General features: G+C 44.3%; 1 protein-coding gene across 3 annotated transcripts in view; it reads right to left on the bottom strand.

Annotated features, from left to right (window-relative positions):
* The window catches only part of FSIP1 (fibrous sheath interacting protein 1), a 188,351-nt gene that overhangs the window by 122,671 nt on the left and 42,408 nt on the right, over nt 1–23,272 (bottom strand). For all 3 annotated transcript variants that reach the window (XM_073348818.1, XM_073348817.1, XM_073348819.1), the window contains one exon: nt 20,008–20,172. In XM_073348818.1, the coding sequence (XP_073204919.1) occupies nt 20,008–20,172 (165 nt within the window). The remainder of the gene's footprint in view (nt 1–20,007; nt 20,173–23,272) is intronic.

The following is a 23,272-nucleotide window of genomic DNA, read 5'->3' as shown; positions in this document are numbered from 1 at the left end:
CAGTAGAAAGTGAGGAATGAGAAATATTGGCAGGAGCAAAATTGTGCAGAACTGTGAAGGTCAAAGCAATCACCTTATAATTTATGTCAGAAGGAAGACAAAGCCAAGGGAGGATTTGAAGAGGAGGAGATGTGGTCAAAGTAGTGGGCAAGCAAGATGATCTCAGTAAGAACAGGTTTAGTTAGACTGCAGGGGTACAATGTGGAAGGCAAAAAGGTAGAGCATACAATAATCTGAATTATGGATTAATAAAGCCTCAAAAGGGATTTTAACTTCAGAGATGAAGAAAGGACAGAATTTAGAATTGTTATACAAGAAAAACAAAGTATCTGGCAAGGGTATGGATATAAGATGGGGGGTTAGGGAGAAGTGAGGAAGCGGAGAAAAAAGAATGTTACCAAAAGGTAATGAGCTGAGTAACAGTGAAGATGGAAAAGATGACAAACCAAGCTGACCACCATTTCCCAAATACTGCACTCTTTACTCCGACAAAGACACCTGATAAAATAAATTTGTGCCCTGCAATTATCTTGGGGCACAAACACTTCTAAACAGCATCCATTACTTAGAGTATAGGTACCTGCTCATCTAATCCATCATGTTGGTGTGGATGCTAGGAGCACATGCTGCCAGAGGGTTCTTTAATGACAACATGAGCTCCCTAAGCAATTTTTTGCTCTTTTGACAAGTTACTTATATAATTCATCTGGTTATTGTAGCTGACTGCTGTGGCTAAGAAGTCCAATTTTTCTAATGAAATAAGCCCCTATCAAAGATAAATGGAGAGCCAACAGGTTTACTATGACTGCCTTCATATCAAAATTAGGGCTCCGTATCTGTCACGGAAGTTGTGGAAGTCACGAATTCCATGACATTCTGCAACCTCCGTGACTTCTGCAGGGGCCAGGGTGGCTAGCCCCACGGCCACCCAAGCAGCTGGCTCTGGGGCCAGCAGTTCATGTGGCCCTGAGGACAGCCACACCAGCTGCTGCTCCGGCAGCCCCCAGCAGCGGTCCCGGGTTGGCTGGAGCAGCCGCGGTCCCTGGCCCCGGCCAGCGGTCCCCAGCCAGCTGGCTAGAGCAGTGGCAGCGATCCCCAGCTGGCTGGCTGGAGCAGCCACAGTCCGGGGCAGCTGCCTCCAGCCACCTGGAGCAGCTGCCGTCAACGGTCTCAGGCAGCAGTCCCTGGCTGGCCAGAGCAGCCACAGTCCCAGGCAGTGGTCCCTAGGCAGCTGGCCAAAGCAGCCATGGGCCACAGCCCCTGGCAGCTGGTGCCACTGGCCCCAGGCGCCCACCCCCCCAGCAGCAGTCGCCCGCTGCCACCTCTCAGGAACACGCCCTCCACGGTTCTCCAGAGCCCCACCCACAAGATTTAATCACAGGTATTCGTAGTACAAGTCATGGACAGATCACAGGCTATGAATTTTTGTTTATTGTCCATGACCTGTCCATGACTTTTTCTAAAAATACCCATGACTAAATTGTAGCCTTAATCATAATCAAGCATGCAGATGTTCTGAGGCTCTCTTTGTTCACTGATCCTGGGTTTATGTTATTTCCAGATGAGTTTTACAGTTCTTCAAGTTGGCATTTGTAGTCACTATACCAACTCTGCATCCTGTTGTCCCAACCTAGCAAATAGGCAATAGTGCGTCTTTGGTTAACAAGAACAGACAATTTATTCTACCCTATGAATCTTACGTGTCCTATCCCATTTTTTCAAAATTGTATTAAACTGAATAGATATTTTTAAGGAACACAAAACAAATTAAGAGACAGGCATTTGTAAAAACATTTTATTAAGATGGCATAAGGAGAAATGCTTCAGATAGAAATAAAGTTTTCATGAGAACCATTACTAAGTAAAAAAGAATACTAACCATGGAAAAGCATTCTGGATCCAACTGGACTGATTGCAAAGAGATTAATAAAGTACACTTCTGTAATACCCAAACTGCAGTACTGTAGGCTTAAAGCCAGTTGTTAAAGATTTCAGAAACAAAGTCACAGCGTAATTCCTAGAACCTGAAAATATAGCTAGAAGCAACAAGAAGTAAGTCTCTCCAGGAGCTTATGGTAATTAAATGTTTGTACATCACACAATTTTATCTGAGGAATCTACTTAGAAAGTACTATCAAATACTACTCTTGGCAGAAAAAAATTGACAGATTTATTACACACACTGGAAGCTAAATTTCTTAAATTAGTGATTGTATTCTAAATGGAAACAAAAACAGATGATTTAGAAATGACAATGATGTTCTTTTCTTTATTCATCATCATGACTACACTATTCTTTCTTCAGAGACTATGGGTGATATTCTCGCCCCAATGAAGCAAATGGGAGTTTTGCCATTGACTTCAGTGAAGCCAGGATTTCACCTCATTAGTCAACTTTGTCTTCAAATGGAGTTGCACCCATGTCAGAAGAATTTAGACTTTGTGCTGCACTGAATTAAGCTACATGGCAGGAATTCTATCACAGGCTTACAGACACTGTTTATAAATTTGTTGCTCTTCACTGTAAAAAAAAAAAAAAAAAACACAAACACAACCCCAAAACGTAATGCTCCCTCACATAGCACATTTCCTACATTTCTGTAAGCTGTTTTACCCATGAAGCCCAGAGCCCTGTGCCCCAAGCAGGGCTGAAGCCTGGAACCCCGAGCGGGACTACAGGCCTAAGCCCCACAAGGCTGGAAGTAAAGGATCAGAATTTTGGGGTTTTTTTGGGGGGGGGGGGCGGGGGGATCACAATTTTTTTAAAGTCCAAATGGGATCACCAGCACAAAAAGTTTGAGAAACACTGCGCTAAAGTTTTAAATTGTTTTATTTTTGAGTGAAGTTATGTAAAAAAAAAAAAAAAAAATCTTCATTTGTAAATTGCACTTTCACCATAAAGATGTTGCACTATAGTACTTTTATGAGGTGAATTTAAATCAGGGGTCCCCAACACGGTGCCCTCGGGAGCCATGGCACCCACCGGGGCATTTTTGTGCCCCCGCAGGACACCTTGCCTCCAAAATATCGTTGCCGAGCATTGCCGTTTCTCGGCGGCGACGCTCCTTAACCGCCGGCGGCATTTCGGCGGTGGAGTGTCCGGCGCCCGCCACAGTCTTCTGGGAATAGCAATATGCTATTCCCACAAGAAAGGTTGCGGACCACTGATTTAAATACTTTCTTTTGTTTATCTTTTTTACAGTGCAAATATTTGTAATAAAAATAATATAAAGTGAGTCCTGTACACTTGGTATTCTGTTTTGTAACTGTAATCAATATATTTCAAAACGTAGAAAACATCACAAATATTTAAATAAATGGTATTCTATTATTAACAGTACAATTAAAACTGCAATCAATCACAATTTTTTTTTTATTCTTACAATTAATTTTTTTTAATTGCTTGACAGTCCTAGTTCAAATCCCTGCTCCAAAGCAGACCCACTGGGGATTTGATACTGGGCCTCCCACAGCCTGAGTGAGTGCCCTAATCACTGGGTTATAAGGGGGAGTAACACCTCTTCATTTTCTGTGCAAAAGGACTGATCTGGCTTAGATCCCTAACTCCAGGAGAGCTTGTGGAGATAAGTGCCTCCTGTTGCATAGCCTTGGACACTTAATTCCCATACTTAGGCCATACTTCTCTTCTCAGCATTTCATGCTGGCTAGCCGAGGCGGCTCCTTGCTCAGTGTGATGGATTTTGTGAATCCCATTTGTAGACCCCTGACACTCCCCATACATTGTATAAGGAGCCTGAGTGGCTAACTCTGGGCTGAAGATTCCACTGGGAAGCCAGTACCTAAAGTTAGGCACTACAGCACTAAGCCGATATGGTGGATCTAGCCAAATAATAGTCCCAGAGAGAATATATGCTAGAGCAGTGATACTCAAACCTTAGTGGTTCAGGAGCAAAATTAGCAATCAGCATTACCCAAGAGAGTCACAATAGTGTGAATTCATTGTTTCATTTATTATAGTACTATATATTCATATTTAAACAGCAGGACAGAGGAAATATTTAGTGAGATATATATATATATATATACACACACACACACAAAGTAGCGGGGCAGCGACTCACCCCTGCGGCGCCTCCTGCTGGTCGTCCAGGGAATTAGCATTTCCAGCCTCCGGATTGCCCTCTGCAGGCCGGTGTCCCGCTGGCTGCTGGGCCCCAAGTCCCAGCGTGGTGCTGCCCCCTGGCAGTACCCCCACAGATCTGGGTCTCTCCCCCCCCCAGGGAACCCCAACCTCTATCCCCACCTTGCCTCAGTCTTTGGCTACTGCCAGTCACCAGCTAGCCCCCGCTCCATGAGGCAGACTGCAGTATAATTGCCACTCATCATCAGCAAGGAGGGTCTGGACCTGCTGCTCCTGCTTACCCTTGGGCTGCCCTCTGAAACCGCAGTACCCCTCTCCTAGGCCTTCATCAAGGCCTGCAGCCTGGGGGTTTCTCAGTCCAGAGCGAGCTCCTCTGGCCTTTCCCCAGCTCTGCTCCACTGGTAGGCCTTCTACAAGGCCTGCAGCCTGGGGTTTTTCCAAGCCAGAGGTCCCCAGCTCCACTCCACTTTAGGTACCCTGCTCAGCTCCCAGCAATCAGGCCCCTCCCTCTCAACATCTAGAGAAAGAGTGTCTCCTCCTAGCCCAGGGCCCTCTTATAAAGGCCACCTGGGGCCTGACTGGGGCATGGCTGCAGATGTTGCTGTTTTCCCAATCAGCTGAGGCTTGCTGCTTTCCCTAGCAGCAGTCCTCTCACAGCCTTAGCCCTCTCCTAGGGCTGATTTCAAGCCCTTTGGGGCAGGAGCGGATGACCACCCTGCCACAACATATATTATTCTCACAGCAAATAAGATAATACCCTAGTGCAAGTTGATAACTTATTCGATTAATAACATAGTAAAGCATCCTGACTGATTAATAACTTACACTGGGTAGGTTTCAGAGTAGCAGCTATGTTAGTCTGTATCCATAAAAAGAAAAGGAGTACTTGTGGCACCTTAGAGACTAACAAATTTATTAGAGCATAAGCTTTCGTGAGCTACAGCTCCGATGAAGTGAGCTGTAGCTCACGAAAGCTTATGCTCTAATAAATTTGTTAGTCTCTAAGGTGCCACAAGTACTCCTTTTCTTTTTACATTGGGTAATAATTAAGTAACACAGTGTTTTGATACCCAGTGCTGCAAAATGTTGCAGGAGACACATTAAAGAGCCACTTTCAGCTCACAAACCACAGTCTGAGTATCACTGTGCTATAGTAGGCTGAATAGCTCTGCCAAAAACAGCTCTCTGAGTTGCAGGGGCCCAGATGCCAGAGTGTCTCTCCATTACTCTAGGGCATGCCACAGAAGCCAACCTCCCTCCTGCAGCTCTCTCAGCTCTGTATAGGAATCACCTGACCCCCTTCCCATCTGGTCTGATAATTGAATGTGGCTGGTTGTCCCCAGATGCCCAGCCTTAAAGGGGCAGACTACCTTGTTACACAATTACAGCTTCCCATTTTTAATTGAGGATGGAGTGGGGAGCCAAAAAGATACTACATGCTTTTTCAAAGTGTCATGGAAGTATATTAACAGTTACATATAGTGAGATGCAGGCTGCACAGGAAAGACAACTACATAGAAAGAGCTTGCAGTTCAGCTATAAAGTACAGTTTGGGGAGAAGTTAAATCAAAATACCAGATGCTTGAAAATGTTCCAAATTATCACACACCTTAGTCACAACATCATTTGGCCAGAATACTTGGTGCAAGACGAACTGTTCCCCAAAAGGATCTTAGGAAGTACTTATGCTAGTTTAGGTTTCTGGAAATAAATAAAGTAAGGGATTTATTTTGTTAGAAAAACAGGAAATGCCATGAAAAAACTGAAAAAGGTATCAGAGGATACTCCAGTTTGCTCTGAAGAAGGATCAGTTGCTCTAGTTATTTTGTTTTAGAAGCTCACAGAAACCTCAAAAGCACAGATGTTCTTTGTACCCATAGTAATTAAAAATATATCAGTGCAGGCAAAAGAGAATGAAATGCAATGGAGAGAACTAGATTAATATATATAGTCCTAAACAATCCTATATCCTGAAATATTCTAGTATAACCTCTCAGTTGTCAAATATTTATAACCCTAGTTAAATTTAGTATTTTTATATTAAATGACAGCATCTAATAGGGCTCATACTTTATTTTGACATCCTACATATTGAAATCATATCTTAGTTCTACCAACAAAATCCTCTTCTTAAAAACTGACATAGAGTAGCATTTGGGACAGTCTCCAGTTACAGGAAACTGTTATACTTCGGGGGGGTGGGGAGTAGGCCACGGGTTGTCCACCTGAAAATCTAACTTAGCAAAAGAGAATCCTCTGAAAAATGTTTTACTTGGTGCTTTAAAAACAAAAAAACACAACACAACACTTCTCTGAACATCCAGTTGCAAGGTGCACGGTCCCAGGCCCCACTACGCTCCAGGCATCATTCTGAAGTGGTCACACAGAAATGAGCCTCCAGCTGGGACACAAACAAAATGGATCTTTCCCTGCCCCTTAGCAAGGTATTTGTTAGCACAAGGGAAAGCCCAATGAGTGGGAGACAGGTGATGTAGATTCAATACTTCTACTCACTTGTGCAAATAATTCTGTAGTATTTTTAGTAAAATAATTGTGTGCCATTCATAATCCCCATTATAGAGACAGACCTTTATCCTCCTACTTTAGGAGGGAGGCAAGTCTCAGCCCCACCCCCCATTTTACAGAAAAAATAACTGGAAGGTTAAATAAGGTGGTTTCTGGCTCAGCTGGGACTAGAGTCCCCGGGTGAAATCTTGGGCCCATTGAAGTAAAAGGGAGTTCTGACAGAAACTTCAAGGGAGGCCAAGTTTTCACCCTAAGTCTCTAATATGACAACTCATCCACTTAGCCACACAGCCTCTCAGAAAGAATTTGTCAAATCTCTGTGCTTAGCCTGGGGGTCTGTAACATGAGGTAGTTCCTGCATGTGTAACTCATTGTTTCAATATGTTACACATCCCCCCTTTACTGTCTGGCCCACAGAGGATAACAGCCTACTATTGCTGCTAACTGATGGAGGTTAGTCCTTTAGCTCAAGTAGTAGAGATCTGTACTGAGTTTGAACCTTGCTATAATGCATGCAGAGAGTCAGTACAGAGTTGACCTCAGATGCTTGGAATTAGACCTCCTAACTGTATATAACTCACAGACTCAGTATATTTCATTTCCCCCCTACTGTGGCTGGTCCACAGAGGAGGATAGCCTACTACTGCTGCTAGCTAACAGGAATATTGAACAGCTGCCTCATACACTAAGTACCAGCCTTGTTGTGCACTAAACCAGGCAAGGGTTCTGAGGAAAAAATAGGTGACTATGTAATTAAGTACAGTATCGAGTCATACATAGAAGGGGACAGAATTAAAGTTGCAAGCATTTCCTAACATTTAAACTTTGCAACCTTATTATTATTTTAATACAGTTTTGTATTAATTTTACATAATTATACATATCATAGGTGGATGTGAGATTCATTTAATAACTGAAGACGATAAAAAACAGTTACTGACCTTCTTGCAACTGTTGTTCTTCAAGACGTGTTGCTCATGTCCATTCCAATTCGGTGTGCGTGTGCACTGCATGCACAATAGCCAGAAGATTTTTCCCCTAGCAGTATTCATAGAGTCAGCCTGGGCACCCCCAGGGGTCGCGCCTTCATGGCGCTCCATATAGGGCCCTGCCGACCTGCCACCCCCTCAGTTCCCTCTTGCCGGCTACTCTGATGAGGGGAAGGAGGGTTGGTATTGGAATGGAGATGAGCAACACATCTCAAAGAACAACAGTTACAAGGAAGTCAGTAACCATTTTTTCTTCTTCTAGTGATTGCTCATGTCAATTCCAATTAGGTGATTTCCAAGCCTAAATTTGGAGGCAGGGTCAGAGCTTAAATGTTCGCTAACTGAAGCACCGCTCTACCAACCAAAGGCTGCATCGTCTCTGGCCTGCTGGGTAACGGCATAATGCGATGGGAATGTATGAATGGAGGACCACGTCGCCGCTCTGCATATTTCCTGGGTTGGAATGTGTGCCTGTTGCTGACAAAACCTGTGCCCTGGTGGAGTGCGCTGGGAGCGGAGGGGCAGGTATCTTCGCCAGGTCGTAGCATTCCCGGATGAAGGACATGATCCATGATGAAATCCTTTGGGAGGAGACTGGAAGCCCTTTCATTCTGTCCGCTACCACGATTAACAACTGAATGGCATTCTGGAATGGATTGGTTTACTCAATGTAAAAGGCCTGGCGAATGTCCAGTGAATGAAGTTTTTGTTCCCTGCTGCTTGACTGTGCCTTAGAGTAGAAAAATGGGAGAAAAACATTCTGGTTGACATGAAACTGGGAGACAACCTTATGGAGGAACGCTGGAGGTGTAGAAGGTAGTCCAGTATAAGGGGTATGGACATGATCAGAGACGGACAGTGTTGTGCCAACCAGATTGAAAATCTCTTCCATTTGGCCGGTTTCCTACTGCCAAGGAATACTTGTCTCACAAAGTCCAAACAGGAGAGCTCCATCAGGTTCAGCCATGGAGCTTCCATGACCTGAGGTGCAACAACTCAAGGTTCAGGTGCTGCAGACAGCCATGATCCTGAGTTAACAAGTCCGGGAAGAGTGCTAAGGTGATCAGGGCTTCCACAGACATTTCGAGGAGGGGTGTGTACCACTGTTGGCAGGGCCAGGCTGGAGCTATTAATATCACCGACACTTCACCCCTTCGTACTTTGAGGAGTACCTTGTGAACAAGAGGAATGGGAGGGAACGCATATAAGAGGTAGTCTCCCCATGGGAAAAGAATGCATCTGTGATGGGAGCCTGGGCTGTGATTCAGTAAGGAGCAAAACTGCTGACACTTCCTGTTGCGTCGCATGTACAAGTGGCCACATGTCCTAGGAGTTTCAGGCAGTTTCAGGCAATTCCTTGCTCTGATGGTAGGGAACTGCCTGAGAGTTCAAATGATATCACCTAGGGCCTGGAATCTTGCTTCCAGGAGGTATCCCCTGACCTGTGTCGAGTCCAGTACCGCCCCTATAAATTCTATCCTCTGAACCGGGGACAGCGTTGATTTTCCCACGTTCAAGAGAACGCCCAGTTTGTCAAACGTTGTTCTTATGAAGTCCACTTGTGCCTCCACCTGAACCCTGAAGTGGTCCTTGGTGAGCCAGTCATCGAGGTACTCAAACACCTGTACCTGCCGCCTGTGCAAGAACGCGGCCACAACTGCCATGCCCTTGGTAAGTACTCAAGGTGCCACTGACAGGCCGAAAGGGAAGACTGTGAACTGGTAATGGGTGTGGATGACCACAAAACTGAGGTACCTTCTGTGGGACAGTGTGATCACTATGTGGAAATACGCTTCCTTCAAGTCGAAGGTGGCATACCAGTCCCCTGGATCCCAGGAAGGGATAACGGAGGCCAAAGAGACCATGCGGAACTTCAGTTTCTTCATAAAGCTGTTGACATCTCACAGGTCTAGGATGGGCCTGAGGCTGCCTTTGGCATTTGGTATTAGGAAATACAGGGATTAGAAGCCTTTGCCCTTCAGCTCCACTGCCCACAGCAACAGAAGCGATTTCACCTCCTGTACGAGGAGTTGCTCATGAGAAGGGTGCCTGAAGAGGGATGGGGAAGGGCAGGGGGGCAGAGAATTAGAGGGAGTATCCCCTCTCTACCGTGCGGAGCACCCAATGGTCCAATGTGATACAGGCCCATACAAGGTAGAAAGGGGATAGTTGGGATGAAAAGGTAAGGTGGGATAGATCCAGTTGTGGCACTAGTACATCATCCTCGAGCGCACCTTCAAAAGGCCTACTTCTGGCCCAAAGACGGACTGGACTGGCCAGAGCCCCAGCCTCAGGATGTGTGCAGTCTTTTCCTGCCGCTTCTGTTTCTCCTCCGAGAACCGTCCTGCTGGGTCTGCGGTTGGTAGAATTGTGGGGGAGGCTGTGACCAGAAATGCTTCCACTGAGTCACGGGAGTATGGAGGCCCAGGGACTTGAGGGTGGCCCTCGAGTCCTTTAAACTGTGGAGTCTTTTATCCGTTTTCTCCGAGAAAACGGCCAAGCCCTCGAAAGGGAGGTCTTGTATGGTCTGCTGGACTTCGTAAGGAAGACCAGTGACCTGAAGCCAGGAGCTCCTCCTCATGGCCACCCCTGTAGCCATCTGCTCCATCCAGAGCCACCTGCAGGGAGGCCCAGGAGATGAGTTTGCCCTCCTCTACCAGCACAGAGAATTCTGTGTGGGAGTCCTGCGGCAGCAGCTCAGCAAATCTGACCACCGCGCTGCAGGTGTTGAAAGAGAACCTACTTATGATGGCCTGTTGGTTTGAGATGCGAAGCTGCAATCCCCCCACTGAACAATCCTGTTTTTTTGGGGAGGGTCCCTGGTAGCCCTGGCACTCGTGCTGCTTGGCTGCATCCACGACCAAGGAATCTGGTGTGGGGTGGGTATACAGACGTTCGTAACCCTTGGAGGCGACGAAATGCCTCCTTTTGTTCCTCTCAGCTGTAGGGGGCAAGGAGGCCAGAGTTTGCCATAAGGTTTTTGTGGTCTTGCTGATTGTTTTTATCAGCAGCAGGGCAATACAGGAGAGCCAGAGTGGGCGAGGATGTCTACCATGGGGTCCAGAGTAGCAGCCATGTTAGTCTGTATTCACAAAAAGAAAAGGAGTACTTGTGGCACCTTATGCTCAAGTAAATTTGTTAGTCTCTAAGGTGCCACAAGTACTCCTTTTCTTTTTACCATGGGGTCGGCATCCTCCACCACTTCCTCCGCCTGGATCCCCAGGTTCTGGGCCACACGCCACAGTAACTGCTGCAGGACCCTGCTATCCTCCAGGGCTGGGGCCGTTGATGTGCCCGCCACAGAGTCAGCCAGGGAGGACAAAGAGGAGAACCCTGGGAGACAGGCCTGCTCCCTCCCCTCGGCGCTGAGGGGGTCATGCGGTGTCCGGTGCTCCCAAGCCGCTGTTCCCACTGTCGGTGGTGCTGGAACCACCAGTGCTGAGGTTGCCGGGCCCACTATTGACGATGCCACTGACAGCGGTACCGAAGCTGGCGGTGTAGGTGTTGACATTGATGGAGCCAGGGCGACAGAAGCAGGTGTCACTATCGCCCATGCCCTCAGTGCCAATGGTGCCGGTGGCCTGACACTGATCTGGACCACAATCCATAGCTCCGACCCTGGCTCTGATCATAAGCCCTGGGTGTCCAGAAGGGCCACTGTGCTGGGGGTTGCTACTTGCCTGGCCATGGTGCCGGACAGGGCTGCCAATTGCGCCGGGGACCTGGACCTTCTGCTTCTGGTCATATCAGAGCAATAGGATTCTGCCTCCAAGGTCTCAGAGTACAAAGACCATGGAGGAGTGGTGCTGGCGAGTGATGCTCGGGACTGGGGGACCAGTGTGGCTCCCCCACGTGGGCAGCCCATGCCACGGAGTGGTGTGCAGGGGATGGAGAGTGGCATGTCATCATCACCAGCTTGCCCCTTCATGGTATCAGGGGTCGGGCAGTCACCAGCGATGTATCTCTCCTCGGAAGCAAGGACAGTGCCGTCAGCCTCATGAGGTCCTGTGCCGCCTCGAATGCCTCTGGCATGGAGGGGAGTTCAAGCTCTCAGCCGTGCCAGCCTGGAGAGTGGTGAGGGCTCGGATTCAACTGAACCCCCACAGGGGCAAGAGTCAACATGACCCTTGGAGGCGGTGGGGCCAAGGTGATGTGGCCCAACTCAGGTCTCCCTGCAGCAGGCTCCTTCGGCTTGTTTGGAGAAAATCAATCCCTCTCAGGCCTCCTTTTCTTTTGTGGCACCAGGAATTGGGACCAGTGCCTCCCAGTAGTCTGTAGGCAGAGTTGTGGCGGTGCCGAGCGTCTCTTGAGGAGTCCTTCCTCAGCCCCTGCTCGTGCATCGATTATACTGGCGCACTCCTCACTAAGTAGGAGGTGCTCATGGTGGGATCTGCTGACCCGGGGTTGGATTGCAGGCGGAGCACAGCCTCCATGAGGAGGCCCTTAAGCCGCTTCTCCCTGTCCTTAAGGGTTCTGGGACAAAACCCCCAGCAGATTTTGCAGCGGTGCTTCTGATGATTCTCCTCCAAACAAGAAGTGTGCGGGTCACTCCTGGCCATAGACTTGCCACAGTCCTCGCAGGGTTTAAACCACAGAACTGAGGGGGTAGCAGGTTGGCTGAATTTTTTGGGGGGGGAAGCGGGAGGGGAGTTTCTTCCAAAAGGGTTCAGCCATCTCAGAGAATGAGGTTATGAGAAAATATGTTGTTTTCAACATTAAAAGAAATCCTGATGATCTTTCCTTTCAGAAGCTCTAGCGCCCTCATACTTTGGAGCAGGACATGAAATTTGGCAAGTTGGAGGGGTGGCGGTCTTTGTGTCCGAAGATGTGCCTATTGCAGCTCCAGTGAAAATCTGCCAAATGTGGTCATACTGTAAGCCACTGAAAAATCTCAGTTGGCAGTCAGTAGAGACTTTAAAAAGTTTTAACAGCTGAAACCTCCAAAGATTCCATCCAGCTGCTCACAGCTCCTACTGTTAACCAGACAGTGCATGCACCATTCCCACAGAGCAACTGACCATGCTCCAAATTCTCAGAGCTCCTATGTATGACAGGACTACACATATGCCATCCCCACAGAGCAACGGAGCAGGGCTGCACGGACAAAGCGAGACTTTCCCTGTAATTGCCCTGTAATAGTTCGGTTGGACTAGACACCAGAACTGAGAGCAGAGAACCTCTCTCTTCTCTGCTCTCAAATGATCCCTCTCCTCGTACCCAGCAACGTAGAGGAGACCACCTGACTTAAATGCAACAGGGAAGGGAGGGAGTAGATAAGAATAAGGAGCCCACTGAGACTGGAATTGGGGGACAGGGAGAGAAGGAGACTGGGACTGGTTGGGTACAAATACTGGGAGCCAAAGTGGGTGGAACTGGAGTGGAGGAGGAGCGGAGACAGATCTGTTTATGTGAGGTGGGGGGACTGGGACTAGTTAGGCAAAACCACTGGGACAAGAAGCCAGAGAGGGAGTGGGGGGGCGGGGACTGAAATTGGATAAGAAGCCAGTGAGGGGAGGCTGCAAGCCAACTGAGAGGGAACAAACAGGAGTGGGACATATCAAAGAGCTTGGAAGTGGAAAGACTGGCTGGGCAAGAAGACTAGGCAGAAGGAGGCAGGGCAGGAAAGGAACTGGGACTGGCTGGGGGCAGGGAACTGGGATGAGAAGCTGGCGGAGAGGATAGGCAGAGACAGAGTAGGCAGAGTAGGATAGGCAGAGACATGACTGAGCCAGGGACAGGTTGGAGGGGACGGGGTGGAAGGGGAACAGGCAGAAGGGTCTGTGACCATTATAGAACACTCCCCTACAGAGCCTGTAATGGAACCCAGGTTTCTTGAGTCTTATTATTCCTCTGCTGTCTGTAAGTATCTGTGAAATCCACTCACAAAGTACATCTCACCCCCTTCTAGTAGTTGTCTGCTTAAAGAATGACAATCTACTAGTACTAGTACTACCACCACCACCAGTTACTCCCTCAGTTCAAGTGGTAGATGTCTGTGCAGTGGATCTAAATGTTCTAACTCTGATGATTAACTGTGTGGGTGTCAATATGTGACATACCCAAAGCTAGTTTTTTTGAGTTTGTTTTTAATAAACCAAGGAAGTTACACACACGAAAACTACAGTTAAAGGTTGCCTGTGCAACCTTCATTCTGCTCCCTTGTGCATATTCATTATCATACAGCTATTAATTACATGATCACATACTATTTTTTCCACAGGACCCCTGCTTCATTCAGTGCACAGGATGGAAGGTGCTCACTTAATAAGCAGCTATTCAGTATTTCGCTTCAATCTCATTCTTTCAAATGTGTGGTGCAATGTCTTATTTACTGCACACTATTCAAATCCTGTAACATAGAATTATTAATTTTCTCCTGGGTTTTCTATCGTGCTCATACCTATAGTATCAGAGTGCTTTACAAACATTAATTCTCAAAGCAACCTTGCAAGACAAGGGGCGGGGGTATTATTCCCATTTTATGAATGAGGCACAGAGAGATTAAGGTCACTAGTTCCCACTAATTTTAGGTGCCCAATTTGAGATACTTAGGTCCTGATTTTTCAGAACACTTAGCATTATACATCACTTTATACATTCAAAGCACAGTTCCCACTGATTTCAGCTGCCATGGTGAGTGCTCGGCATTTTTGTAAGTCCAATGCCAGGGTCTCACTTTGGGCACCCAGAAGATGAGGAACACACAATTAGTGACCACCTGTGAAAAAAGTGGTTTACATGACTTGCCTACCATCACATAAGAACTCTGAGACAAAGGTAGGGATAAAATCTAAATCTCCAGGGCAGCAATCAACTGCTTTAATCATGAAACTACACATTCTCTTTCCACAATCCCATGCCTCCTTCACGAATCACTTAACTGCTGCAACAAATCATAGAATCATAGAATATCAGGGTTGGAAGGGACCCCAGAAGGTCATCTAGTCCAACCCCCTGCTCGAAGCAGGACCAATTCCCAGTTAAATCATCCCAGCCAGGGCTTTGTCAAGCCTGACCTTAAAAACCTCTAAGGAAGGAGATTCTACCACCTCCCTAGGTAACGCATTCCAGTGTTTCACCACCCTCTTAGTGAAAAAGTTTTTCCTAATATCCAATCTAAACCTCCCCCACTGCAACTTGAGACCATTACTCCTCGTTCTGTCATCTGCTACCATTGAGAACAGTCTAGAGCCATCCTCTTTGGAACCCCCTTTCAGGTAGTTGAAAGCAGCTACCAAATCCCCCCTCATTCTTCTCTTCTGCAGGCTAAACAATCCCAGCTCCCTCAGCCTCTCCTCATAACTCATGTGTTCCAGACCCCTAATCATTTTTGTTGCCCTTCGCTGGACTCTCTCCAATTTATCCACATCCTTCTTGTAGTGTGGGGCCCAAAACTGGACACAGTACTCCAGATGAGGCCTCGCCAATGTCGAATAGAGGGGAATGATCACGTCCCTCGATCTGCTCGCTATGCCCCTACTTATACATCCCAAAATGCCATTGGCCTTCTTGGCAACAAGGGCACACTGCTGACTCATATCCAGCTTCTCGTCCACTGTCACCCCTAGGTCCTTTTCCGCAGAACTGCTGCCTAGCCATTCGGTCCCTAGTCTGTAGCGGTGCATTGGGTTCTTCCGTCCTAAGTGCAGGACCCTGCACTTATCCTTGTTGAACCTCATCAGATTTCTTTTGGCCCAATCCTCCAATTTGTCTAGGTCCTTCTGTATCCTATCCCTCCCCTCCAGCGTATCTACCACTCCTCCCAGTTTAGTATCATCTGCAAATTTGCTGAGAGTGCAATCCACACCATCCTCCAGATCATTTATGAAGATATTGAACAAAACCGGCCCCAGGACCAACCCTTGGGGCACTCCACTTGATACCGGCTGCCAACTAGACATGGAGCCATTGATCACTACCCGTTGAGCCTGACAATCTAGCCAGCTTTCTACCCACCTTATAGTGCATTCATCCAGCCCATACTTCCTTAACTTGCTGACAAGAATCTGTGGGAGACCGTGTCAAAAGCTTTGCTAAAGTCAAGAAACAATACATCCACTGCTTTCCCTTCATCCACAGAACCAGTAATCTCATCATAAAAGGCGATTAGATTAGTCAGGCATGATCTTCCCTTGGTGAATCCATGCTGGCTGTTCCTGATCACTTTCCTCTCATGCAAGTGCTTCAGAATTGATTCTTTGAGGACCTGCTCCATGATTTTTCCAGGGACTGAGGTGAGGCTGACTGGCCTGTAGTTCCCAGGATCCTCCTTCTTCCCTTTTTTAAAGATTGGCACTACATTAGCCTTTTTCCAGTCATCCGGGACTTCCCCGGTTCGCCACGAGTTTTGAAAGATAATGGACAATGGCTCTGCAATCACAGCCGCCAATTCCTTCAGCACTCTCGGATGCAACTCGTCCGGCCCCATGGACTTGTGCACATCCAGCTTTTCTAAATAGTCCCTAACCACCTCTATCTCCACAGAGGGCTGGCCATCTCTTCCCCATTTTGTGATGCCCAGCGCAGCAGTCTGGGAGCTGACCTTGTTAGTGAAAACAGAGGCAAAAAAAGCATTGAGCACATTAGCTTTTTCCACATCCTCTGTCACTAGGTTGCCTCCCTCATTCAGTAAGGGGCCCACACTTTCCTTGGCTTTCTTCTTGTTGCCAACATACCTGAAGAAACCCTTCTTGTTACTCTTAACATCTCTGGCTAGCTGCAGCTCCAGGTGCGATTTGGCCCTCCTGATATCATTCCTACATGCCCGAGCAATATTTTTATACTCTTCCCTGGTCATATGTCCAACCTTCCACTTCTTGTAAGCTTCTTTTTTATGTTTAAGATCCGCTAGGATTTCACCATTAAGCCAAGCTGGTCGCCTGCCATATTTACTATTCTTTCGACTCATTGGGATGGTTTGTCCCTGTAACCTCAACAGGGATTCCTTGAAATACAGCCAGCTCTCCTGGACTCCTTTCCCCTTCAAGTTAGTCCCCCAGGGGATCCTGGCCATCCGTTCCCTGAGGGAGTCGAAGTCTGCTTTCCTGAAGTCCAGGGTCCGTATCCTGCTGCTTACCTTTCTTCCCTGCGTCAGGATCCTGAACTCAACCAACTCATGCCACTGCCTCCCAGATTCCCATCCACTTTTGCTTCCCCCACTAATTCTACCCGGTTTGTGAGCAGCAGGTCAAGAAAAGCGCCCCCCCTAGTTGGCTCCTCTAGCACTAAATGAGGCAGAGGTTCTACAAACAATCAGATAACTTCAACCCTGAGTCATCCCCAAAGCAGGTCCATTCTGTGCAGTGATGGAGGCAGGCATTTTGTGGAAAACATAGCATGCAATCATGTAATTAAAGACATAATGCAGAAATGCCAAAGGAAGCTAAATTAAGGTTACACGGGCAATTCAATTCTAGCATTTCCTAACTTCTGAATGCTTGACTTTAGAACCTTAATGTTATTTTACCATAGTTTTTGTGTTTCTAATATTAATATAAATTGAAAGCTTACTTTGAGTGATTACTACTAACTGTAGCTCATCTACCAAATGATGGTTTGTGGAAGGCAAGTGCTAAAAGAAGGTGTGTTTTTTTCCTGATTCTTTCCTTATTTTCCCTTTTTTGGTAACTTTTTTTTTTAGGCACTTTATATTTGCTTAGCCTTTGGATGAATGATGAAGCATGCAAAACACCATAGCTCCATGCCCTTGCATGTATTACTGGTTACCTAACCTCATATCATTTACACTTATACTCCTATAAATCTTCGGAAGTACAATCGGTGAAAGAGATGCTCTTATAATAGGGCACATTATATCTGGTGTGGAGCAGATCTGTCACAATTAAAATTTATAAATCAAGTTATTCCTTCTAAAAGTTCAACACAGTGATTACAGGAAAGGAAAAATCCCCAGAGCATTCAATAGGAAACACTGGGGTGCCTTACAAAGCAACTAAAAGACAGTGTCCCTAAAGTGTACAACCTAAATACAATATGACAAACATAAGGGTTACACAGAAAATAGGAAGAAGGGAAAGGAGAAGCAAGGATGGACATGGGTGACAGGTTCTGTTTCCTTTATTGTTTAGTTACCTTTCTTCTGCCTCACTTCTGTAGGAAACATGGCAAAAATGAGTTTTTAACGAGAGATCTCAATGACTTCAGGGATGTTGGTTGATGAACTTGTGAAAGCATTCCAAAAATAAGGGACAAGAGGGAGGCTCTGTCACAGAACTAAATAAAGGAGGTATCAAGGCTGAAATCGCTGATGGAGCAGAGGAAAAGCAAAAGGAGACCAACTCAGTGATTAAAAAAGGGTTATGTGATAAGGCCTTGAAGGCAAGTACGAGAAGTTTGAATTACAGTGGAGTGGCTCAGAGGAGACATCATCTTGAAGCAACAGACAAGAAAGGCTTTTGGCAGCAGCAATTTGAATGAAGAAGAGGTTAGTACTGAAACATCCAAGATGAAGAGACTGCAGTAGTTGAGGCAGGAGATGATGAGGCTTTGGACAAATCAAAAAGGGTGGATTTTAGAACCATTGTGGAAGAAAAAGTTACAGGACCTTGCCCTTGTTACAGGACTTTTGGGAGAGGAAGGACAAAAGCTTTCTCTTAGTCTTTTGCTCTTCATAGAATACTCCTGCAGTTTTCCAAGGTCAGCTTTATTCTGAAGTCCACACCAAAAATAGAACTCTCTCTGAAGTTGGCTTTTCTAACTCTCTTCTGTAGATGTGAAAAGATTCCCTAGTGTTCAGAGGTAATAAGGATTACTTGTTGCCCTTATATCTTTCATAAAAAGTAACTATCAAAAAGGCACTTGAAAAGGATTCTGCTGGTGTTAGGCTGCAGAAGGTCAAGGCTTCATTCAGGTGTGAGACAGTGAGAGTATATTCAGGATTATATACGTATAGGAATTACAGTTTCAGAACAGGTTTCAGAATAGCAGCCGTGTTAGTCTGTATCCGCAAAAAGAAAAGGAGTACTTGTGGCACCTTAGAGACTAACCAATTTATTTGAGCATAAGCTTTCGAGAGCTACAGCTCACTTCATCGGATGCATCGATGAAGTGAGATGTAGCTCACAAAAGCTTATGCTCAAATAAATTTGTTAGTCTCTAAGGTGCCACAAGTACTCCTTTTCTTTTTGCAGTTTGAGAACAATTATCTGGGTACCAATTGGTTAACACAAAGTTTAGACAAAACCGATGACACTTAAATAGAGAATATAAAATGATGCTGGACTGAATTAATAAAGAAGTCCTTTTAAAGAGTTCAATTGTTAGGTACATTTCATCCAAACGGCTCTCTCATTAGAAAGAATATTTGCGTAAAAACAAAGATACCATACAAAACCTTGCAAATAATTTCCTAAATAGGATGTCAAAAAAACCAACCCACCTTTATGTACTTCAAAACTGCCAGTTTATGGTCAATTTGTAATCAGTGGTATGGAATATTTATTTATGGAATTAATACATTTTATAGTTCTTTAGTTTTTATAACATACCTAAAAGGTAATAAAATGTTTTTAAACTTTCTAAAAACCATATAAGCACGGTATTTCAGATGTTGTGTTTTGGTTTGTTTTTATGGTCAAGTCAACTCAAAAACTTCAGAGCATTTTTCTGCAAAAGCAATGACAGGTCCAATGTGGCAAAACATAGTGCTTATCATCATGAATAGTCCAACTGACTTCAGCTGGACAGCTCATGGTTGTGAGTGTTATACTGGATAGTGTTTGCAGGATTGGACCCATAAGCCTAAAAACAATGTAAATTAACCATATTTATGAATGTGATTGAATTAATGACCAGCGGGGGTTGCTGCTTCACACTAAAGCATCTGTTGCTAGTACGGCATTAACCTCAGTATCAGGAAGAGCTTCCTCCTGCACTCGCACAGCTGGAGGAACAATTCTATTATTGTTCCTTGTACACTACATTACTGAAAGACATGAATGAGAATTTAGACTCCTCCAGGCACAAAATCTGAATAATGCTTTTTTCCAAGTAAAAGAACTTTAACACCTTTTACTGCTAACATCCAAAGGCGGATTATTTTCACTATATTTGTTACTGTTTGTCACTGCACATACTTCAGCAATGGATCATGGAAAGCCATCTGAATATTCAAAAACAAAGAGGAAACTCAATTTTAGTCCCCAAAAGACAGAACTGTCAGCAACTCTGGTAACACCACATTATAAAAGAGCAACTGAAGTCCATTGTGTGTTTAATAAAATTCAAGTTACAGTACTCAGACTTTGCATCTGAAACTTCCGGATATATTTAAGTGTATTTTGCACTTCTCTACATGTTTATTTTCATTAAACCTCAACATATATTCCAAAAAATAAATATATAATTCATAGGCATTGTGCATTACTGTACCTGATAAATTTGGCTTGGGACTTTTGAGCAGGAGCTGTGACTTGCACAGAAATCACCATTAGAGAGTACTACTTGGAGTTTAGCATCTATTTCATTTAGGTGATGATATTCCATTGGTTCGGGTGTGTACCCTTCTCCTGGTATTAGCCAACCAGTTACATCTTCCTATAAAAAGTTAAGGGAAAGGGTTATTTCATCTGACCAAAGAAAATGGCTATTTAAGGCAGTCAAACATCAATATATATTACTTCTCAAAGAAATGGTATTTTGAAGAACTAAAATACAGTGAGCTCTCACCCACATCAGTGTAAATCTGAGTTCCCCTGAAATTAATGATGTTCCTCTAGTGTACCTGAGAACAAAATCTCATCCAATAATTGCAGGCATACTTTTTAAATTTTTCTTAAATATAACTAATCAGCATTTTTTAAAAAGTGTATGCAAACCTCCTACATTAAAAAAATCTATTCTAAAAAACATACATTTATACTGTCATATTTCCATGACTCATTAAAATTTAACAGAAAAAAAACATACTGCATACGTACAATACAGTTTTGCAATGTTTATAGCATCTTCTTTCTAAACAAAGTGTTTTTAAAGAAGACAAACATGTCCTCATTAAGTTAGAAATCTTGAAATGAAGTCAGTTACCAGAAAGCAAATCAAAAACTAAAGCTCAGACTTCTTGACATGTAAAAAAAGTTTTTATTTAAATCTCAAAAATTTCAGAGACAGTAATCAAATGCAACTCTATCAACAAATATGTCACTGCATAATAAACAAGAGAAATTTTAAGTCAAAAGGTAGCTTTAAAAAGTTTCAAATGCTTGAAAATATAGGCTCTGAATAAAGGCTCTCCTTCAGACATAAATACAGGTACAACCTCATTAATGTAATGTATATTCAAAGGTTCAAGGGTGTGCATAAGCTTCACATTATAACTTCTCCCCAAGAATTCAGATGCCGCAGCTGGCACACCAATGCTATCTGGTAAGCAGAGTGGGAACACAACAGAAATAAGCAGAATCAAGACAAAAGACTAGCTGAAGGGGAGAAGAATCATGAGGGCCTGCTTTTGTGAATGTCAGGTATACAACTGTATGAAAAAACATGTAGTTTGTTTAAGTTAGTATCTGAATCCTTCCTGCACCATAAAACATCATTTAGGGCATGAACAAGACTCCACCATCTCTTATCATGCCTTTTGCTCAAATAGCTATCCTTGCTGTGTTTCCTGTACAGTAATTTTTTTACAAGGATAGGTCCTTGGCCTATCACTCAACCCATTTTCATCTGGTCCCTATGCTTTGCGCTTGGGTGGCTCTACCAGGGGTTAGAACTCCAGCTGGCACAGTTCTCCAGTCACTGGAACACACAAGCTTTCCCATTGTGTCAAGATGCAGGTCCCAGAGAAGGACACGTGTCTAGTGACACTTTAAACAGGCCATTTAGTCACTCAGTTGGGTACCTACGGCAAAATTAAACTCTAACATTGGTGTAAATTGACTCAGTGATTTACTCTGGATTTACAGCAGTGTACTTTACAGTGGTATTTAAATCCCAGTTTTGTGGCGGAGATGGGAGGGGAAATCAGACCTTGAGTGCCTAAGAATGAAGAAATCATCAGTTAATGAATGAATTCTTTCAATAAAAGGCCTAATCCTGCAAGCTTTCTGCATAATGGAACTCTCATTTATTTCAGCAGGAGTTCAGCACTTGGGGCTTTCACAGGACCGGAGCCATAATCTTTTGTAGACAAATGGAGCTGCACAGAAAAAATTGGTCCATGAAATGACACTGGTAAAGGAGAAAATAACGAAATGTAGCATTCATTTATTACTCTAAATAATAAACTGGCATCACTTTAAAATGACATCTTACAGTAGTTCTGAGGCAGTGTATTTTTTTTAAATTAAACTTAAAATATTTTAAATTTAAGTATTTGAACGGATTGGTGAAGATTCTTTAAAACCAATCTCTTGTGTAAATCAATTCACTGGAAAGAAAATCATTAACATGCGGTCTGAGAAAAACATACACAACAGTCCTAACTCAGTGCAATTCATGCCAGAAATAATACCTTTGAAACTCTCACTATTGTCTTTCCCTGACAATATCTGTCTATGCAAAAACAGGTTATATACCACAGGCTAAAATATGAATTATGTAAGAGAATACACATGGAATTAATAGCAACCAAAGAGCTGCCAGAAGTCAGAGGAGTCTGCATACTTTTATGATAAAAACCTGAAATAAACCTGAAAAAAATTAGAAGAGCATGTCAAACTAAATTCAACAGACAACCACAAATTAGTAGCAACATTTACTGTTCTTTTACAGCAAAACATCATGTCCATATAAAAAACAAGAGCCACCTCAACAAGTCAAAAATTGGTTCTTTAATGGCTTCTCATACAAGGACGCATTCCAAAACTAACTGGAGGTGAAGGAAGTCATAAAATCACTTTCTGAAGCCAATAAATGAAAATATCACAACAGGCTGTAGCTTGCTGAGCAACTGAAGAATTGCACAGAAATAAATAGACAACATAACTAGTTCCAGTTTAAATTAGCATGTTATGATGTCAAGATACCATCTAGAAGCAAGTTCAATACATACATAATCTCTCTTGTACTCTCAAAACAGCCATAGCGATTTTAAGTTTTTCATAAAAAGAAAACTTCTCTCTCAGACTCCTACTCCCAGTTTCCAGTTCATTAAATCAGAACATGCTTTTCCAACAACATAGTAAAGTCTTATTATTATTATTCTCCTGGAATATTTGAGACAGATTACACGCTTGCAAATTTGATGGTCAAACTACCCTGACAAAGAGCTTTTGAAATGTTTTAAATGATAAGAAATCTCTTTTACAAAGGTTGTAGATCTAAAGGAAAAATCCTATTTGCATTATTTGACAGTTATCTAGCAGAACTGACTGAATGCAGTTGCTTAATGCAGAATACAATTTACAGACCATTTATGTAACATAGGACTTCTGATTTTCGGTTTTAACCAATAAACCCAGACAATACCTCCCTGAGGTTAAAAAATGAAATCTGTGTTTATTGGATAAACGTTGGAAAAACACTGGTAATGGTTACTTGTGTCTAATGTCTTGCTTACATGAAGCAGTAATGAGGACTACAGGGGTGTGATTTCTTAAGCATGCTAATGCGTTGCACATTACTTGGTCCGCATAGGCCCTGCTGGTGCACACTAAAGGTTCCCTAGTGCGCTTGAACATAGTGCTGTATAAAA

This window comes from Lepidochelys kempii, chromosome 6, assembly GCF_965140285.1.
Source record: "Lepidochelys kempii isolate rLepKem1 chromosome 6, rLepKem1.hap1, whole genome shotgun sequence".
Taxonomy (NCBI): domain Eukaryota; kingdom Metazoa; phylum Chordata; order Testudines; family Cheloniidae; genus Lepidochelys; species Lepidochelys kempii.
Note: the sequence above shows the minus strand (reverse complement) of the source record. Positions and strands in the feature narration are given on the sequence as shown.